This window comes from Myripristis murdjan, chromosome 8, assembly GCF_902150065.1.
Source record: "Myripristis murdjan chromosome 8, fMyrMur1.1, whole genome shotgun sequence".
NCBI lineage: Eukaryota > Metazoa > Chordata > Actinopteri > Holocentriformes > Holocentridae > Myripristis > Myripristis murdjan.
In genome coordinates, this window is record NC_043987.1 from 32,484,317 (window position 1) to 32,501,943 (window position 17,627).

The window sequence follows — 17,627 nt, forward strand, 5'->3', positions numbered from 1 at the left end:
AAAAAGAGGAAAGTCATCTTCATCCTGGCTCCTGCAGCTTATAATGCATTTTATTACTTTTATTTTAGGATTTTTTGTCCTTATCTTATTTTTATTCTCATCGTGCTACTATTGTTTTATTGATACAATGTACTCAGGTCTCCCTTGAAAATGAGATCTTTGTCTCAACGGGACTTACCTGATTAATTAAAGGTTATAATAATACTTGCAGTGCTAAACACCGCTTGATAAATGTATTCATGGCTTATCATACAATCTCATTTTTAAATCCTAGCTTTTATATGATTTTATATTATATTATATTTATATATTCATATTTTTATGCGAAAAAAAAAATCGAGTGCTTGGTCTTGGCTGTAAAACCAGGACTAAGTCGCGTGTTTTTTTGGGGGCTTGTTTTGATAGCCGGGTTCGCTTGTTTCTTTCACGACATCTGGCAACCCTGAACACAGCGCTCTGCAGTAGTGATGGGAAATCCGGCTCTTTTTAGAGAACCGGCTCTTTTGGCTCGGCTCACTAAAAAGAGCCGGCTCTTTCGGCTCCCAAGCGGCTCTTCAGATTTTTTGTTGCTTAAATTAATTTATTACCAACAATAATGTAAAATTATGCGCAAAATGAATTACTAATGTAAAAAAAACATGCGTTGTGTTTTTTTATTATTATTTATATATGATTATTATATAAATATGCCTTTATTTATTCACTCTACATAGTGCTACAAAACATATATTATAAAATACAAAAACAAACTTAACTATTTACAGTTGAATTGAATTGCTGTACACACTGCAGCAGCAGCCGCAGCAGCACACTTCACCTTCATCAATATCAGGTTCAACTGCTTGTGTTTTTTCTTCCCATTGCACTGATGGATGGACAGTTGTCATGTGCCTGTGCAGGTTGTTAGTGGAGCCGGCTCGATAAGAGATGTTTTTCTTGCAGATTCTACACTCTGCCTTTGTATTGTCAATAAAACTGAACTGGGTCTAGATTTTACTCCTTTTCCTGCTGTCACTCATTTTCGTAACTCCACCTTTCCAGCGCGTTCATGTTGTCTCTCCTGGCCCCTCGCTCTCTTTCTCTCTCGTCTCCCTCCCTCCTGTTCTCCTGTTCATGTGTGTGTGTGTGTGTAACTGCCGGTCCGGGGTGAAGCGCTCAGCGCAGACAGACGGCACCCCACATCTTGACCAATCACGTGCGGCTTTCGCAAAAAAAAAAAAAAAAAAAAAAAACAATCGGCTCCCGAAAAAAAAAAAAAACGGCTCCCAATCAGGAGCCGGCTCCCGTCGTTCACTTCAAAGAGCCGGCTCTTAGAGCCGGTTCGTTCGTGACCGACCCATCACTACTCTGCAGGAGAGCCGAGCGGCTCCGCAGAGATCCAGATGGACACTACATGCATTTAAATATTTACACTTATTATCGATGTAAACACTCGGTCGAGACGGAAATATGAGTTAAATATCCGCGGCTGGAACACGCATGGAGCGCTAACTCTGCCGCTCGGTGGGTTTTTTCAGACTCGCTGTGTTTTGATGCTGCGTCGCCTGCTGATGCTAATGCTAACGCTAACGAGCCAGGCGAGCTAGCCCTCCGCCTCTCCGACTTTAAACTGGACAGTTTTAATAATTGTGTTTAGCTCGTAAGACTGTGCGCATTCAGGTCATGTAGAAAACAACCAGGCTGTCTGTAAACTGTTGACGTTAGAGGAGAACAACGTTTTTTGTTTTTTTGTTTTTTTTAATTCTTGCTTAAACAGTAGCTGCAGGCTAGCTTGACAGCCAGGCTAACGTTAGCTGGCCGCCGTGTTTTTAAACCAGGCCGTTGAATTGTGTGTGATGCTAATGTTAGCCAGATGCTAATGTTAGCCAGATGCTAAGTTAGCTCGTTTGCCCCGTTGGCTGGCCGAGCTGACATGGCACACATGTTAATGTCACATCTGCCTCTTATAAACGTGCAGACTTCCACCTCCAAGGCGGCTCGGCTCTGCTCTGCTCTGCCGGCTGCATGTCACGGAAACTTCAGCTTCATTTAATTTAATTTAATTTAATTCACCCAAAGCGTTTTGAGAAGCGATGCCAACCTGCTGTCTTTTGTGTGGTTTTGAAAAATATTAGTGATAAATAGCCTTAAAGACAGCAAATTCTATTATTCATATACTGTGTGTGTGTGTGTGTGTGTGTGTGTGTGTGTGTGTTGTCCATACAAGGGCACGCAGCACTCTGAGAACGGGTGATGTTGAGCTTTGGACTTTGGTTGGGTAATGAACTGGGCATGTGTTGTGTAAGTGTGGCAGTGAACCTGTTAACGCGTGTGTGTGTGTGTGTGTGTGTGTGTGTGTGTGTGTGTGTGTGTGTGTGTGTCCTGCAGGTGATAAGCTGGCTGTCTGTGGCTGTCAGTGAAAGGAGAAGGATGCCCATTCCTCCCCCTCCTCCTCCTCCCCCAGGAGGCCCCCCTCCTCCCCCCACCTTCAGCCAGGTAAAAAAAAAAAACACAAACACACACATTTCATCACCATCATCCATTTCACCGAGTCTCTCTTTCTCATCCTCCTTCCTCCTCTTCACCATCCTCTGTCTGTCGTCGTCATTCTCAATACGTGAACTGATTTTCCAGAGAAGAGAAGAACAAAAGACAGCCTACATAAACCTGAGAGTCTGAAACTATCTTTTCATTTGATTTGCTCTGTTTGCTGTACAAGTTTCATAGCACTGTGTCACCCTGCATGTTTTCATGGCTGTTTCACATGCAGGGCTCTAGACAAGTGCATCAAGAACGAATCACAATAGGAAGTATCGTGATACACTGCATTATTCATTTATTGCTCCACCCCCAATCACAATGTGAAGCATTTATAATATAGAACATTGAACTCTGGTTTTGATTTATGATATTTGGTTTAATATGTGACTTTTCCGTGAGATGTAGACAAAGACTGCACGTTGCTGCAAACAGCCTTTACACAACATGGACAAAAGCCCCATTCAATTTTTAGTGTTAAGATGAAGAATTGAAGAAATTTGTTCAATTCTGAGCGATATCTTTGTTTTTGTTTTTTTTTTCCCTCCATGTGTGTGAAAGTGGTAAATGTTTACAGCCCACACTGCAGCGTTATGGTTCATGATAAAAGGCGAAAGCTAAATCAAGTCTCTCACAAATTAAGTTCTTAAAAGAAATAATGGATTTTATTTGAAATTAGATATATCATGCTTATCATGCTATCATGTTTTATATTATCTTGCAGACTGACTGTTATGTTGATGACTGTTTTTAATCCTCCTCCCCCAGGCAAACACTACGCCTCCAAAACTGAACCGAGAGGAGGCAAAAGGTCGCGGCGCCCTGCTCTCCGACATCTGCAAAGGCACCAAGCTGAGGAAGGTGGCGGTGGTGAACGACCGCAGCGCGCCGCTGCTCGAGAGTAAGAGCCAAACACAGGCAGCAGCACCAGAGCACCCATACATTCGCTTATACCAGTACCTAAACCAGCAGCAAAAACAGGCCAAACAGCAGCCACCGCCGCCGGCAGAGGAGCAGAAGAAGCCGGCCAGCGATAGGAGCGCTGCCGTGTCGCTAGACAGTAAGAGCACAGCCTTCCCACCCGCAGGCTGCGTGCACGGTGCAAGGCTTTATTTCAGCCAGCCGTCTTGTTTCCTGTCCAGACTGGAGCTGAGGTTTTTTTAAAAAAAAAACATAGTCATACAGTTGGCAGACCTTGAAATGACAGATTAAACCTTCAGATTAAAGGTTTCCCAGACAGACAGACAGAGTAGGATTGAGTGCAACATAACAATAAAACATTGTAAGTGGTGAGGCAGGAGTAAATAAAACTGCAGACTCTGTCCAGTCGCTTGATTGGCAGTGGTTTAGATTGGCAGAGACTTTTGTTATGATCATTAGTTTAATAATAGTTTATTGTAAGCCTGTGTTTCCTCAGCACTGATTTGAAACCTAAAAAATGTATCAGCCCTCCTGTTCTGATGCAAAGACAAATTTGGTTAAACCTGTTAGTCAAATTTGGGCTTTTTATTGTTGTTTGTGTGTAATTAGCCAGCCTGTCATCAATTTAGAGCCACGCTACTCTGTGGAGACTGACTGGCATGCAGCGTCTTCATACTTTATTAAATGTTATCGCTTCATGTCAGGAGATGGTCACTTTGGAGATGCACAATAGCAAATAATGTCAGAGACTAAACTGTCCACATGTTCTTGCAGGGTTAAAGCATAAACATCCATGTCCGATTTGCCACGCTCCATCGCCAAATAGATCTCACACAGTCGTGACCTTTGTTAAAGACTTTCTGTCTTTAGCATGAAGAACCCGCGACTGCACAGGAGGGTTTGCACTTGAGCTTTCTGTCTCTCTTTTTTTGTGTTTTTTTTTTGTTTTTGTTTGTTTTTTGGTGGATTAAAAAAAAAAAAAACTGTAGTTAGCCTCAGCTGCAACAGCCGCCATGGCTGAAAAGACATTCAGCATCAGCTACAATCCCAGCAGTTTTTGTTTTTTTCAGTATGTTGAAACTGTCATCCATTTATTGTGTTAATTGATTTTCAATTTAATTTTGACCAATAGCTGTTCATGCAAACTGATAAAGGATCAACATGAGGTTATTAGGTTATTAGAGTAGATTACAGACCAGTCATGCTGTTTGATGGAAACTACCTGTCATCTGATAATACATGTAACACACATAACACTTTTTTCATCTTCCAAACAGAAAAAATACCAATGTATCAGGTCAACATTGACTTAGACGCACTCATTGCCTCATCCGACTTTTCCCAATCTGTTTCGGTGTTTGTTTTTTGTCTTGCTTGAGTTGTTCCTTTACTACACTTTTCTCTGTCCCTGCATACATTATTATTATTATTGTTATTATTATTATTAAATTGTGTCATTATTACTATTATATTTTATGATAATGCATTTTCTCAATCTTTTCTTTCAAATTATTTACCTTGCTGGGATAATTCTCTCTTGTAACAACTGAAGAATGTCGGAAAAGGGTGAATTTACTAATTCTGATTGGAGTTAGTTAGCTAGCTGGAGTGACACTATAGCCTTCAAACTGTGTGTGTGTGTGAGTGAGTGCGCGTGTGTGTGTGTTATTTAAACGGCAGCATCAGTCTCCTCTGTGCTGAGTGTGTATCTGTGGACAGGCGGAGTAACGGCTGGCTAGAACGAGGCTTGCAGCGTCCTGCACACAGGCTGTCTCTGTTGTTACTGATTGTGCTGATGTGTGTGTGTGTGTGTGTTCCTGGACTTCAGGAAATAATAAGCTCTGATGAGGGGCGTAAAAATGTCCGCTGTCCAGTTTTGATGTTACACCAAGAGGCTCATTCAAAATGGATCCAGCTTTGGGGAAGATTTGATAACTTTCCTTCAATAACTGCAGTAATTAAAAGTAGAGCACAGTGTGAAACACTAGGTAATTGGATGTCTATCGGTGTTATTTACAAAATGGTACCATTGTCATCCCTGATGTAAGTGTTGGAGGTTTTTAAACATCGAGCAGAGAGCATCAGCTAATTCTTTGGTCCCCAAACTGGATGTGAACCCATTTGGGATGAAGCTCTTCACAGCTGGCAAAGTAATGCAGCACAAGGAATTTGTCAGCATGGCAGCTTGTTGATTATTTAATAGCTTAAAAAATGCTCAACCAACAATTAGAATGGAAGTCTTATGCAAAATAGCACAGACGTTCAGCTGTGAAAGTGGCTGTGCTAAGCTGGCTCATGTCTAGATCTGAGGCTGCTTTGCTTCTCTTTGCTGCTCTTTAGTGATGCTTCTTGTTGGAGTGTGTGACACCAAACTGGGCAGCAGACGTCTCCTTAAGCCTTTTATACAGCGGCTCCACACCTGAGGACTGCACAAAACTGGGAAAAATACTGAAACAGTTAATTTAGTTGTTGAGACATTGGAAAAAATGGGCAAAAAACATGAAAAATGCTCAGAATTGCACTGGTTTAATGTAATAAAAGACTTTTGACTTGGGATACAGCACTGTTTAAAAAAAAAAAAAACAGGCTCTTGTGATTGGATTTAGTTCATTTGAATGGCACTAACCTTCAGTGTGTGATTTTTTTCTTTTTCCCAAGTATTTGTGCAGCCCTAACCTGTACTGTGATGTATGATAACTGAACGTGTCTCACACCTGTTTGTCTGTCACACGTGTTCTCGTGCTCTCGTCGTGATGTCAGACGGAGCGGCGGAGCGTAACAAACCCATTCAATTTTATTGTTTTCATTTCACGGCATCTCACCGCATTTCACTTTAATCTCATCTCATTGAGCAGCCACGCTAACCTTAGCTTGACTTCTCATCAGTAGTTGTGATTGTAGACGGTATGTTTGTCACAAAGTCAATAGTCCAGTCATTTTATGAAAAAACCTAGGACAAATTGCAAGAGAAAAAAACTCAACTGATTTTGTATCCTCAGTTTGTCCTGAGTGAGGGGGAAAAAAATCCCAAGAAATCCCATTGGTGGAAAGTTTTGAAAATCACCTATTTATGACCACATATTACCAAAAAACACTGTTTTTAACACACAGGGGAAAGGGGTTCAACATTTGACTTTCAGATATCACTATAAAAATTCGCAGGTTGATTACACACACAAAGACAAGAAAAAAAGTCAATTACAAGTTCTTTGAATTATTCTGTTTACACCTTTTAATGCACTGTTAAATGTCTCTTCTATCATTTATTCCTTATATTCCTTATTAGCGCATATCAAATCAGATAATGTGTGATATGCATGTGTAAACAGAATAATTCAAAGAACTTGTAATTGACTTTTTTTCTTGTCTTTGTGTTTGTAATCAACTTGTGAATTTTTATAGTGATATCTGAAAGTAAAATTTTGAACCCCTTTCCCCTGTGTGTTAAAAACAGTGTTTTTTGGTAATATGTGGTCATAAATAGGTGATTTTCAAAACTTTCCACCGATGGGATTCCTTGGGACTTTTTTCCCCCTCACTCAGGACAAACTGAGGATACAAAATCAGTTGAGTTTGCTTCTCTTGCAATTTGTCCCTGGTTGACCCCAATTTTGGCCTAAAATTACTGGACTACAAGGCGCATACGTGTGAACAGAGTACGCTTTTTGCACCTCTGTCTTGTGAATACCTCCGTTTTACTCTGTTAAAATCACTTAAATTTCATGCAAATACCAAATGTGTTCAAAGTCAGAGGTTTTGGGAGCACTTCTTATTAATTCCAAGTGCTCTGGTGGGATCCAATTTATTACGTATTTACAGAAATTTTAGCAAATGTATATATATTTACCGACCGAGTATTGACGAGGTGGAATTACCTCTGCAACATGAATGGGAGTGATGTGGGATCAGCCTCGACGTCCCATCTACCGAAGCATGCTCTGCACACGGTTATGCAGCTGATATTTGTGACAAACGGATTTGATCACGAGAAGTCAAAGTAGCACCGGTGTGGTCCCTCAGATTTCCAGAGTATTTGGTAGAGATCCCGACCATGCAGACATCCCATCCCATCCAGAAAGTCATACGGTAGTGAAGTCGTCACGCTGTAGTGTAGCGTAGTGACAGAGTCCTGCTCCGGCTGTGGCTCTCCACTCACCTGTCTGATGGTTGTGGTTCTCAGAGTCCAAAGGAGGTGCGTCTGGAACGGGCGGAGCCAATGGCAGTGGAGCAGGAAGCCCGTCGGGGTCTGTTCCGCCAATCGGAGGGCTGTTCCAGGGCGGCGTTCCCAAACTGCGGCCAGTGGGAGGCGAGTAGTTTGTCCACTGTTCAGCACAGAGCTGTGAATATTCTGATTTCCTCACTAAGGTCGAATGTTGCTTGTAGATGGTTCCGCCGGACGGTCGCCTTCCACGCGAGCCGCCGCGCCGCGCCCGCCCAGCCATCGCCACGACGATGCGGAGAGCCCCTCCTCGCAGGCCTCGTCGCCGACGGAGGCGGCTCGCTCGCAGCGTCCCTCGCTGCCCAACCTGGCCTCTTCGCCTTGTGGCTCCTCCCCCTCCTCCACCGCCTCCTCGCCCTCCACCGGCATGAAGCACTCCTCCTCTGCCCCCCCTCCTCCTCCTCCTCTCTGTCGCCGTGGCAACGCCCCCTCCCCTCCCTCTTCCTCTTCCTACAACAGAGAGAAACCCCTGCCGCCGACCCCGAACAACACCCCGCCCCTCCCGGCCAAGCCGCCCCCATCGCCCGGCAACAGCAGGCGACCTCCAACGTCAGGGGGGAACCCCACCTCCTCTTCCTCCTCTTTGGCCCCGCCCCCTCCTCCCTACCGCGTCACCAACGGTCCCTCCAGCCCCGCCGGAGCAGAGGTGGCGCCTGAGTTGCCGCAGCGACACAACTCCCTCAGCAACAAGAGGCCCGCCCCCTCGCCAGGAGGCCACACCCCCACCAGAGGCCCTGCCCCTCCTCCCCCTCCCCCTCCCGCTTCCCCAACCCCGTCCCAGCAGGGAGTCAGCAGGCCGCCGCCTCCCGTCAGAGAGGCACCGGGGAGAGGAGCAGGTAGGACACACACACACACACACACACACACACACACACAAACAAGTGTTTATACTTGTTTTTATTCAAATGTATGTGCACACTGGAGGACTTAACAGACCTGAACGGATTGGTACAATCTGCTGGAAATGCTGGTACACACACATACACACACACACACACGCACACACACACACACACAGACACACCCCTCTCACCTGTATTCATGCTCATTCTCATGTCCCCCCGTCCCCCTCCAGCTCCTCCAGTCCCAGGCCAGGCGGCGACGAGGGCCGGCGGCAGAGAAGCCCCTCCTCCCCCTCCCTACAGGACGCACGGTAGCCCCTCCCTCTCCTCCGACCCCCCCGCCCGGGGGAAACCCCCTCCCCCGCCCTCCCGCACCCCCGCTGGGCCTCCCCCGCCCCCTCCTCCTCTCCGCAATGGACACTCCTCCTCTGTCCCTCGCTCCTTTGTTGGTGAGTCCGTCTGTCACACATGAGCCCGGCTCTCTCTCCTGTAAACACAGGAAGAACGAGCATAGAGTGAGTTTCTGTGTTTGCTCTTAGTGTCACAAAGATATTTAAAGTCTTAACTTTGTTTGTTGACAGTGATCCGGTTATTAGTCCAGTCATTTTATGAGAAAACCCTAGGACAAATTGCAAGAGAAACAAACTCAACTGATTTTGGTATCCTCAGTTTGTCCTGAGTGAGGGAAAAAAAGTCCCAAGAAATCCCATTGGTGGAAAGTTTTGAAAATCACCTATTTATGACCACATATTACCAAAAAACACTGTTTTTAACACACAGGGGAAAGGGGTTCAAAATTTGACTTTCAGATATCGCTATAAAAATTCACAAGTTGATTACACACACAAAGACAAGAAAAAAAGTCAATTACAAGTTCTTTGAATTATTCTGTTTACACATGCATATCACACATTATCTGATTTGATATGCGCTAATTGGAATAAATGCCAGAAGAGACATTTAAACAGTGAATTAAAAGGTTACTATATATATAGTAACCTTGAATTAAAAGGTTACTACATAACAGTGAATTAGTTACTGAAGGTTACTTTATATATAGTAACCTTTTAATTCACTATTTAAATGTCTCTTCTGGCATTTATTCCTTATATTCCTTATTAGCGCATATCAAATCAGATAATGTGTGATATGCATGTGTAAACAGAATAATTCAAAGAACTTGTAATTGACTTTTTTTCTTGTCTTTGTGTGTGTAATCATCTTGTGAATTTTTATAGTGATATCTGAAAGTAAAATGTTGACCCCCTTTCCCCTGTGTGTTAAAAACAGTGTTTTTTGGTAATTTGTGGTCATAAATAGGTGATTTTCAAAACTTTCCACCAATGGGATTTCTTGGGACATTTTTCCCCTCACTCAGGACAAACTGAGGATACACAATCAGTTGAGTTTGCTTCACTTGCAATTTGTCCTAGGTTGACCCCAATTTTGGCCTAAAGTTACTGGACTATATTGTCTTTGGTCTGAACCGGAGCGGAGACTCTGATTTTTGTACCCAAGTCCACAACAAGTCTGATTTCAGTTTAACGAGTGAACACGACGGTAGAAAAATTAGGAATATAATCTTTAAGGCGTCCACTGCTGTGTCAGAGCCTACTTGCCGTTTCCATCCAGATTTTATCAGGCCGGCAAAATTTTCTGGAAATTAGGATTAGGGGTATAAAGTAGGTTTTAATTTTTTTAAATCCTGAATTTTTCAAATGTAAAGTTAGCGAAGGTTATGCATCTTACAACCAAAAGGTCTGGGTGTGGATGTGTCCTTAATGAAGTCAGTATATCAGAAGGCAAGTGTAAATGAAAAGTCAGTTGTAGCAAAAACAAAAAACACTGGATGTCGTCCCACCGGTTCCTGTTTTCCCTCTCATCCGCCTTTTCTCTCCATCCTCTGATCCTCATTTCATCCTCCAGTTTGTCAGAAGCAAACCGTGGTGTTGCTCAGTGTAGTGATTTATCAGAGTATGCTGTAAGCCAGTTTCTGCTTTCTACGAGATCCACAGTCATCAAGAACCTATGAAGGGCAACACGGCGAAAAATAGATTTTTTTTCCAAACTGAAGGAGAAACGACGACTAAAGACAAACCTCTCTTCTCCTCCTTCAGATGATTTTGAGTCCAAGTATTCTTTCCATCCTCTGGACGACTTTCCTCCTCCAGACGAGTACAGGTACTTCACCAAGATCTACCCCAGCAAGGCCAACAGAGGTACACACACACACACACACACACACACACACACACACACACACAAACAGGCCAACAGGTATTTCCTGAGCCATAGAGTCTGGATCTGTGATTACAAGCCACATGCTGCACACCTTTTCTCTCTCTCTCTCTCTCTCTCTCTCTCTCTCTCTCTCTCTCTCTCTCTCTCTCTCGAACTGAATTGGTCAGAAAAGCACTCTCACATTTCCAATTCCTTTCCCTGTTTAATTTAATTTCGCTCTTTAATTGAGTTCGTCAGTGTGTTCCTCACTCTCCTGTCACGTTTGCATTCACACAAACATGTGTGTTTGTTTGTTTGTTTGTTTGTTTGTTTGTTTGTTTGTGTTGCAGTGATGCGGGGAGCCCCGCCCCTGCCTCCGGTTGGCAGGTGAAGCCCAAACAATCATACCAGGACATCACAGCTGGACCAGGCTCACACACACACACACACACACACATACATACATACACACATTTACACAAGCACTTCTGGACACACAGGCACTTATACACACACACACACACACACACATGCATTTGCACTTAATGACACAGATCCACACACACAGCACAGATCCCAGTTCATTAGGTGACATCGTACCTTCAGCGTCCAGCCTCGTCATCCTCAGCTCGTTCCATCTTCGTTCCATCGACTCTCGCTCTCCGTCGCCCGCGCGTCAGTCCGGTCATGTGACCGAGAGCCAGGAGAGCCGGTCCAGCGTGGCCGCCGCCCTCCTCCTCATCTGCTCCCTCCCTCAGGAACCGCAAGAACGAGAGGAGGGACAGGCAGGGAGGAACCCGCCGGCGACTTCCCAAGAAAAAACGTGACTTTTTTTTTTTTTTTTTTTTTTTTTTCAAAGTTGAGTTGGCTTCAAGGGATGGAATTTAACTGATGAGAGCAGCGAGTTCAAATGTGATTTGACACATGAAGATTTTGAGAAGCGATATATATAAATAAATCAGATGGGGCCCGGCCACCTGCTCCGGAAACATGAAACACTGTTTGACTTCACTGACAGCTTCTTCCTCATCTCGCCAGCATGACTTTACATTTGCTTGCTTGTTTTTGCACTCGCACTTTCCTGCAAAACCAACAAGCAGTTCCACATGTGGAGCCCCGCGGATCCTGAAGGATAATCTGAGAGGTAACAGGGGGCTGCAGCTCTTCTTCAGGCTCTGGGTGGAGCGATGGAAACGAGGAGCTGACCTGTGATCTGTGATGACTGATGATGACAGCAGGAGGATCGATGGACGGCGGCGAAAAGCCATTTTCCTCCAAGTTTGTCACTTCCTCTCCGCGGCAGAGACACTGTTCAGGTAACCGGAGGATCGCAGGTTCGATAACCCATAACAGCCAACGTGTTCATCAGTGTCAAAGTGTCCTTGTGCAAGGCATATCGAAACGCCAACCTGCTCCTGGCTGCCTCTGTGCTCTGGAGTGAAGGAAGCAGTTTGCTGGGAGCCGTGTGTGATGTTGCTGTTCCTGCCTCCTAAAAAAAAAAAAAAAAAAAAACAAAACGCCGCTCTCTCACCTTCGACTCCCTGTTTGCTTTTTCAGAAGCGTCTGTGTTCGCAGACGTTTACTTACTCACTCACACCACAAGCAGTCTTGCAGTGATGCACCCCTTTCGATTTGAAGCTTCCTATTCTCTTTTTATCCAATTTGGCATCAACATTGCATCGTTTGATGCCTTAACTTTAGCTAATTAGGACGCATTAATCAAAAATACACTTTTTTTAAAAAAATTGGATGACCTCAAGAGTTTACTGTCGACCCCACGATGGATGCGGCTGTTCTCCGAGCATCACTTCTGAGACGTCAACTCCTGATATCTTAAAAGGAAAAACTGGAGAACTTGCCATCCAGTTTCATGAAACTCAATCACATCTGCAGGGAGATAAAGAAGCATGCATACCAATGTGATTCGCTTCTGACGGCGCTTTACGGCGTTGCTCTCGGTATGAACAGAGAGTTAGACACTACAGAACCTGAAACATGTCATCCCTCTGTCACACACGTAAACGGCATGCGATAAGGGACATTCATGTTTGGCAGTTATTGGGAAGGCAACACTAGTCATGAACTATTTTGACTTTTGAGGGTTTTCCTCTCACACTGACAGGAAACAAGACCAGGATCACTGGTTTGGCTGGACCCCTGGACTGGACCCAGCTCAGTATCGGGGCTCGATGGTTCCTGGACTGGATCTGTGTTCCTGCACTGGACTGAAATCTCTTCTCGGAGGAAAGAAGTAGATTTTTTTTCTGTGATACTCACTGTGGATTTGAGTTCGCTTGCCTTGCCCTGAGTTTGGGGATCAGTACTTAAAATAATATGACAGATTTACAATGAGCACACACACACACACACACGATGATGGGACGTTGCAGGACAGGACACCATCTCTCGCTCTCTCACTGAACAATGCAATAACACAAAACATTGAAAAACCTTCCCCACTTCACCTGTAAAGAAAACTTCCTGTCACCACAATGGAGGATCAAGTTCCACACCGAGAGCATTGACGCTGCTGTTGCTATGGTGACACCCATTGTGACCATAGCAACATGTGGACAGCTGTCAAGGGGGGTTGACGGCTATCTGGGCGCCCTGTGACTTTAGCGACACAACTCTTGTAGTCGTCAAGAAAGGGGTCACAGTTTGATTTTTCGGTGAGTTTGGATGTGACGTGACCCGGGTTAATCTCCCCTCCGCCTCCCCCCCGACTGACAGAAACTTCTTTCAAGGAGGTGAACCGAACTCCGCAAGTGCCAAGACGGGCAGGACTGAACTGGGCAAGCCACCCACTGAAGAGCCTCACCCGGCGCCCGGCGCCTGGTGCCGGAAGGGCGGGGACGGATGGCGGCGAGACAGTCGCAGGTCAACGATCAAGTCTTCCGTCTGTGTGCTGATGTGTCTGTGGCTGGGAAACCTGCAGCAAAGAGACATTCTCTCCTCCCTCCATCCTTCCTTCCTTCCCTCCTCCCTCCCTCCCTTCCTTTCCTCTCGTTTTCCCTGTGGAAAAAAAAAAAAAAACTGAACTCGTTGCATGTCGTCTTTCTTTGATCCGTCTGTGTTTTAAAAAGCATGGCAGCGCAGCCTCGGGTTCCTACATGCAGTGTTAGAGAAGCACCCGTCATCCAGGGTGGGGTTACGCTTCGATTCAATCCAAACCGTGTCTGTTTTGTTCCCTCCGTTACGTTGCTGTGTGTCTCCGTGATGAAAACTTGGGGGCCAGTAGACAACAGGCGGCGCTGGAAACAGGCCTGGGTCTGGAAGTATTAGCAAATTATCTATTGCATTTGTTTTTACCTTCTGCAAGTCCCAGACGGGTGGAGTTTTGCCACCTAGGCTAGATTCTTGTATTTCGCTGTAGTTGGTTAAATATAATCCATTAAAATATGAACCTGCATCCCTCCAGGTTGGTGCCAAACAAAAGCAGATTGCTGGCCTGTAGTGTGATGGGACGTTCAAAGTTGCTGCCATGGGAATAAGGACAATTAAGACAGTGTATTTATTGGAAAGCATCTGAGAGGAGGTTTAGCATATTTTTTCCATGATTGACAGCTTATCTAACCGTGTCATAGTCCAGTAATTTTAGGCCAAAATTGGGGTCAACCTAGGACAAATTGCAAGAGAAGCAAACTCAACTGATTCTGTATCCTCAGTTTGTCCTGAGTGAGGGGAAAAAAGTCCCAAGGAATCCCATTGGTGGAAAGTTTTGAAAATCACCTATTTATGACCACATATTACCAAAAAACACTGTTTTTAACACACAGGGGAAAGGGGTTCAACATTTTACTTTCAGATATCACTATAAAAATTCACAGGTTAATTACACACACAAAGACAAGAAAAAAAGTCAATTACAAGTTCTTTGAATTATTCTGTTTACACATGCATATCACACATTATCTGATTTGATATGGGCTAATAAGGAATATAAGGAATAAATGCCAGAAGAGACATTTAAACAGTGAATTAAAAAGTTACTATATATATAGTAACCTTGAATTAGTATGTTACTATATAACAGTGAATTAAAAGGTTACTATATATATAATAACCTTTATTCACTGTTTAAATATCTGTTCTGGCATTTATTCCTTATATTCCTTATTAGCGCATATCAAATCAGATAATGTGTGATATGCATGTGTAAACAGAATAATTCAAAGAACTTGTAATAGACTTTTTTTCTTGTCTTTGTGTGTGTAATCAACTTGTGAGTTTTTATAGTGATATCTGACAGTAAAATGTTGAACCCCTTTCCCCTGTGTGTTAAAAACAGTGTTTTTTGGTAATATGTGGTCATATAGAGGTGATTTTCAAAACTTTCCACCAGTGGGATTCCTTTGGACTTTTTTTCCCTCACTCAGGACAAACTGAGGATCCAAAATCAAATTGAGTTTGCTTCTCTTGCAATTTGCCCTAGGTTTTTTCATAAAATGACTGGACTATAAATTATCCTGATGTGGTAAACCTCCTTCGTCTGCGGCTCCCATGAAGGCCAGAACAAGCAGAGTGACCCAGGCCTGTTTTGAGCCAACAAAAGCAGAAACTCAGGGTTTGAAACCTGAGAAATCTGTCTGCCGATGTACTCTTGATTTGTTGATGCTCAGTGAAGTGTTTCCCAAACTATGAGCCACTGTTTTAATGTACTCCCACTTGTCAGGAATACTACTGTTTTCATTAGACGGGGCCTCGAGGAAACAAAAAAGATTCTCAGATTGAGTCCCGAGTGTAAAAACTCATGTCGGAGTCAAATAACTGAAATAACTTTACTGATATGGCGTTCTGGTAACACTAATAGCTGCTTTATGGCCAAAAGAATTATGACACGCATGTTTATTATTTAGTTTGTGAATAATAGGATTTTTGTTGTCCTCTGTGATCTGGTTCCATAAACTTGAAGGAGTCCCAGAGCCAGAAATTGAATTTCTGATTTGGGGCTCAGGCTGAAACGTATTGGGAGCTGTGTCTAAGAGAAGGAATCTGACTCGTTGTTAAGGTTTTTTTTTTTTTTTACATTTCTGCACGTGTAAATGGGGGTTTTCTTCTGTTCTGAAGTCAGCACTGAAACTTCTTCTCGGCTGGTTCCCTGAAGATCGCCTCTCACCCTGAGTGTGAGGACGTGACGCCTGCGCACATCTCATTTTTTCCGCTTCACCCCAAATCTGCACCCCGACCTCCAGTCCAGCCGCCAAGCTGTCTCTCACTTATGAGACTCGGCTCATTTTACTTTGTTTAAGCTACCAGCTGTTTGAAGCAGCTGTATTTTTATTAAAGAGGTGGTGAATTGAGTTTAGGGATCATGTTTAGATTGGGACCAGACTCTTTGGCCAAAATCGACACATGGCTTTAAAACCCAAACAGCAGATAAAAAAAGTCCAGATACAAGGCAGTAAGCCTCATTAAAAGGTGCCGTGTGTATCATTGTCAGATATCCTTATTTTGTCTGATGAATTGGGCTGCGTCGTTAAGAAATGCTGTAAACAGACGAGAGCATCATGAAGTCGACTGGTAGTCTCTGCCTCATGATGGAGGTCGTGTTGGTGCTCTTGTTTCTCCACATTAAGACCACGTTTCCCATCAACCTGTCAATCTTGCGGATAAGTTTCAGAAACTCTGAAAGCTTAAGCTCAGTTTGCATTGGAAAAACAGCGCCCCCTTCCTGTTTTGTGCCATAAAGCAACAGCACATTTCCCACCTGATCCCTCCTGCTGACAAACTGTGGAGAAACAAGAGGAGAGGTCTGATGCTCTTGATTGTTTACAGTATTTATACTTAAGCTGTAATGATTTCTGGATGTGTAAATGGTACACATGGCACTTTTCAAATACCCGCAAGACGGACTAAATGTTTCAGTGTTCGATTCTTCTCTAAAAGCCGGTGCGTATCTCAGATTTTTAACTGGCTGGTGAAATGGTGGAGTTACTCCCATCCTGCTATGAAGCTATTTTGGAAAATTGTGATTCCAGCTTTTCCCGTTTTCACATTTAAGCTCAGCCTCCTCTCTAGAGAATTTTTTCCTTTCCTGTTTGAGCTTTTAATGCCAAGTTTAAACTGGAGTTTTATTTCTGCATTGTGGCCAAGCTAATTTTTGTTTGTGTCATGTGATAAAAAAAAAAATATCCGTACAAAATGATTCCAGGTGAAAAGAGATGCTTCACTCTGTGTTTCTGAGATTATTTTCCCCACTGACTGTAGCTATAGGAGCAGCAGAAAACCTAACAGACTTTTATTTTGAAAATACAGCGATTCTCCTCGTCCTCGTTCCTCCCTTCCCCTCCCTCCCTCCCTCCATCGCTCGTCTTTTGCCTTATAAAATGTTTGCTGTAAAACTCGTCGATTCAGGATTTGTATAGACCTGTGATTTAAAAAAAAATAATAATAATGAAAATATGTTAATTGTTAAAAGTGGCTTAACACCTCTCATGGATAACAATAACAGTATCGTAGTGATAATAGTGCTTACAGTTAGTCTGGTAGGTTCATGTTTAAAACCTTTAACATTGGAACTAAACAACACAGCAGGTTGACTGATGGAGATTTAAAGGAATTTGGGATTTTAATGATTACCGATCGTACTCTGTTGTTTCTTTCTGAATTTCTTTCATCTGCATTTCTAACTGGTGTGCTCTTGATTTTCTGTTTTTCTTTAACAGGACTTATATCAACTCGCTGTACACTGAAATAAAAACACTCTGTGGTTTTTCTCTTAACTCTCTCTCTCTCTCTGTATCCCGAGAGCTTAATCCCATCAGTTGCTCTTTGATTCTCGCACGTCTTTAACTCAGCCAGCTGTTGTACCGATTCAGCTAAAACTTCAGAGATTAAAAGGTTGATGTCTGAATAACGGAAATGGGCTCTGTTTGTGATTATTTTGTCTGGTTTTTATTGTTTGG

General features: G+C 43.6%; 1 protein-coding gene across 3 annotated transcripts; it reads left to right on the forward strand.

The window, feature by feature from the left end:
* The first annotated feature begins 1,308 nt into the window (after positions 1-1,308).
* On the forward strand, positions 1,309-13,791 carry wipf2b (WAS/WASL interacting protein family, member 2b). 3 transcript variants are annotated; one of them, XM_030058880.1, is made up of 8 exons: positions 1,309-1,503; positions 2,368-2,475; positions 3,286-3,577; positions 7,619-7,744; positions 7,822-8,493; positions 8,733-8,948; positions 10,617-10,718; positions 11,070-13,791. In XM_030058880.1, the coding sequence occupies exons 2-8, from the start codon at positions 2,410-2,412 to the stop codon at positions 11,108-11,110; spliced, it is 1,515 nt and encodes a 504-aa protein (XP_029914740.1). In that variant the 5' UTR covers positions 1,309-1,503; positions 2,368-2,409; the 3' UTR covers positions 11,111-13,791. The 3 variants fall into 3 exon arrangements, with proteins under 3 accessions (XP_029914740.1, XP_029914741.1, XP_029914742.1); XM_030058881.1 differs by having other exon boundaries at positions 3,286-3,418; XM_030058882.1 differs by lacking the exon at positions 8,733-8,948.
* The last annotated feature ends 3,836 nt before the right edge of the window (positions 13,792-17,627 follow it).

Coding starts and splice junctions, on each gene's coding strand:
- wipf2b (XM_030058880.1), top strand. CDS start 2,410: ATGCCCATTCCTCCCCCTCCTCCTCCTCCCCCAGGAGGCCCCCCTCCT. Junction 8,494..8,732: donor GGCACCGGGGAGAGGAGCAG/GTAGGACACACA, acceptor GTCCCCCTCCAG/CTCCTCCAGTCCCAGGCCAG. Junction 10,719..11,069: donor CCCCAGCAAGGCCAACAGAG/GTACACACACAC, acceptor TTTGTGTTGCAG/TGATGCGGGGAGCCCCGCCC.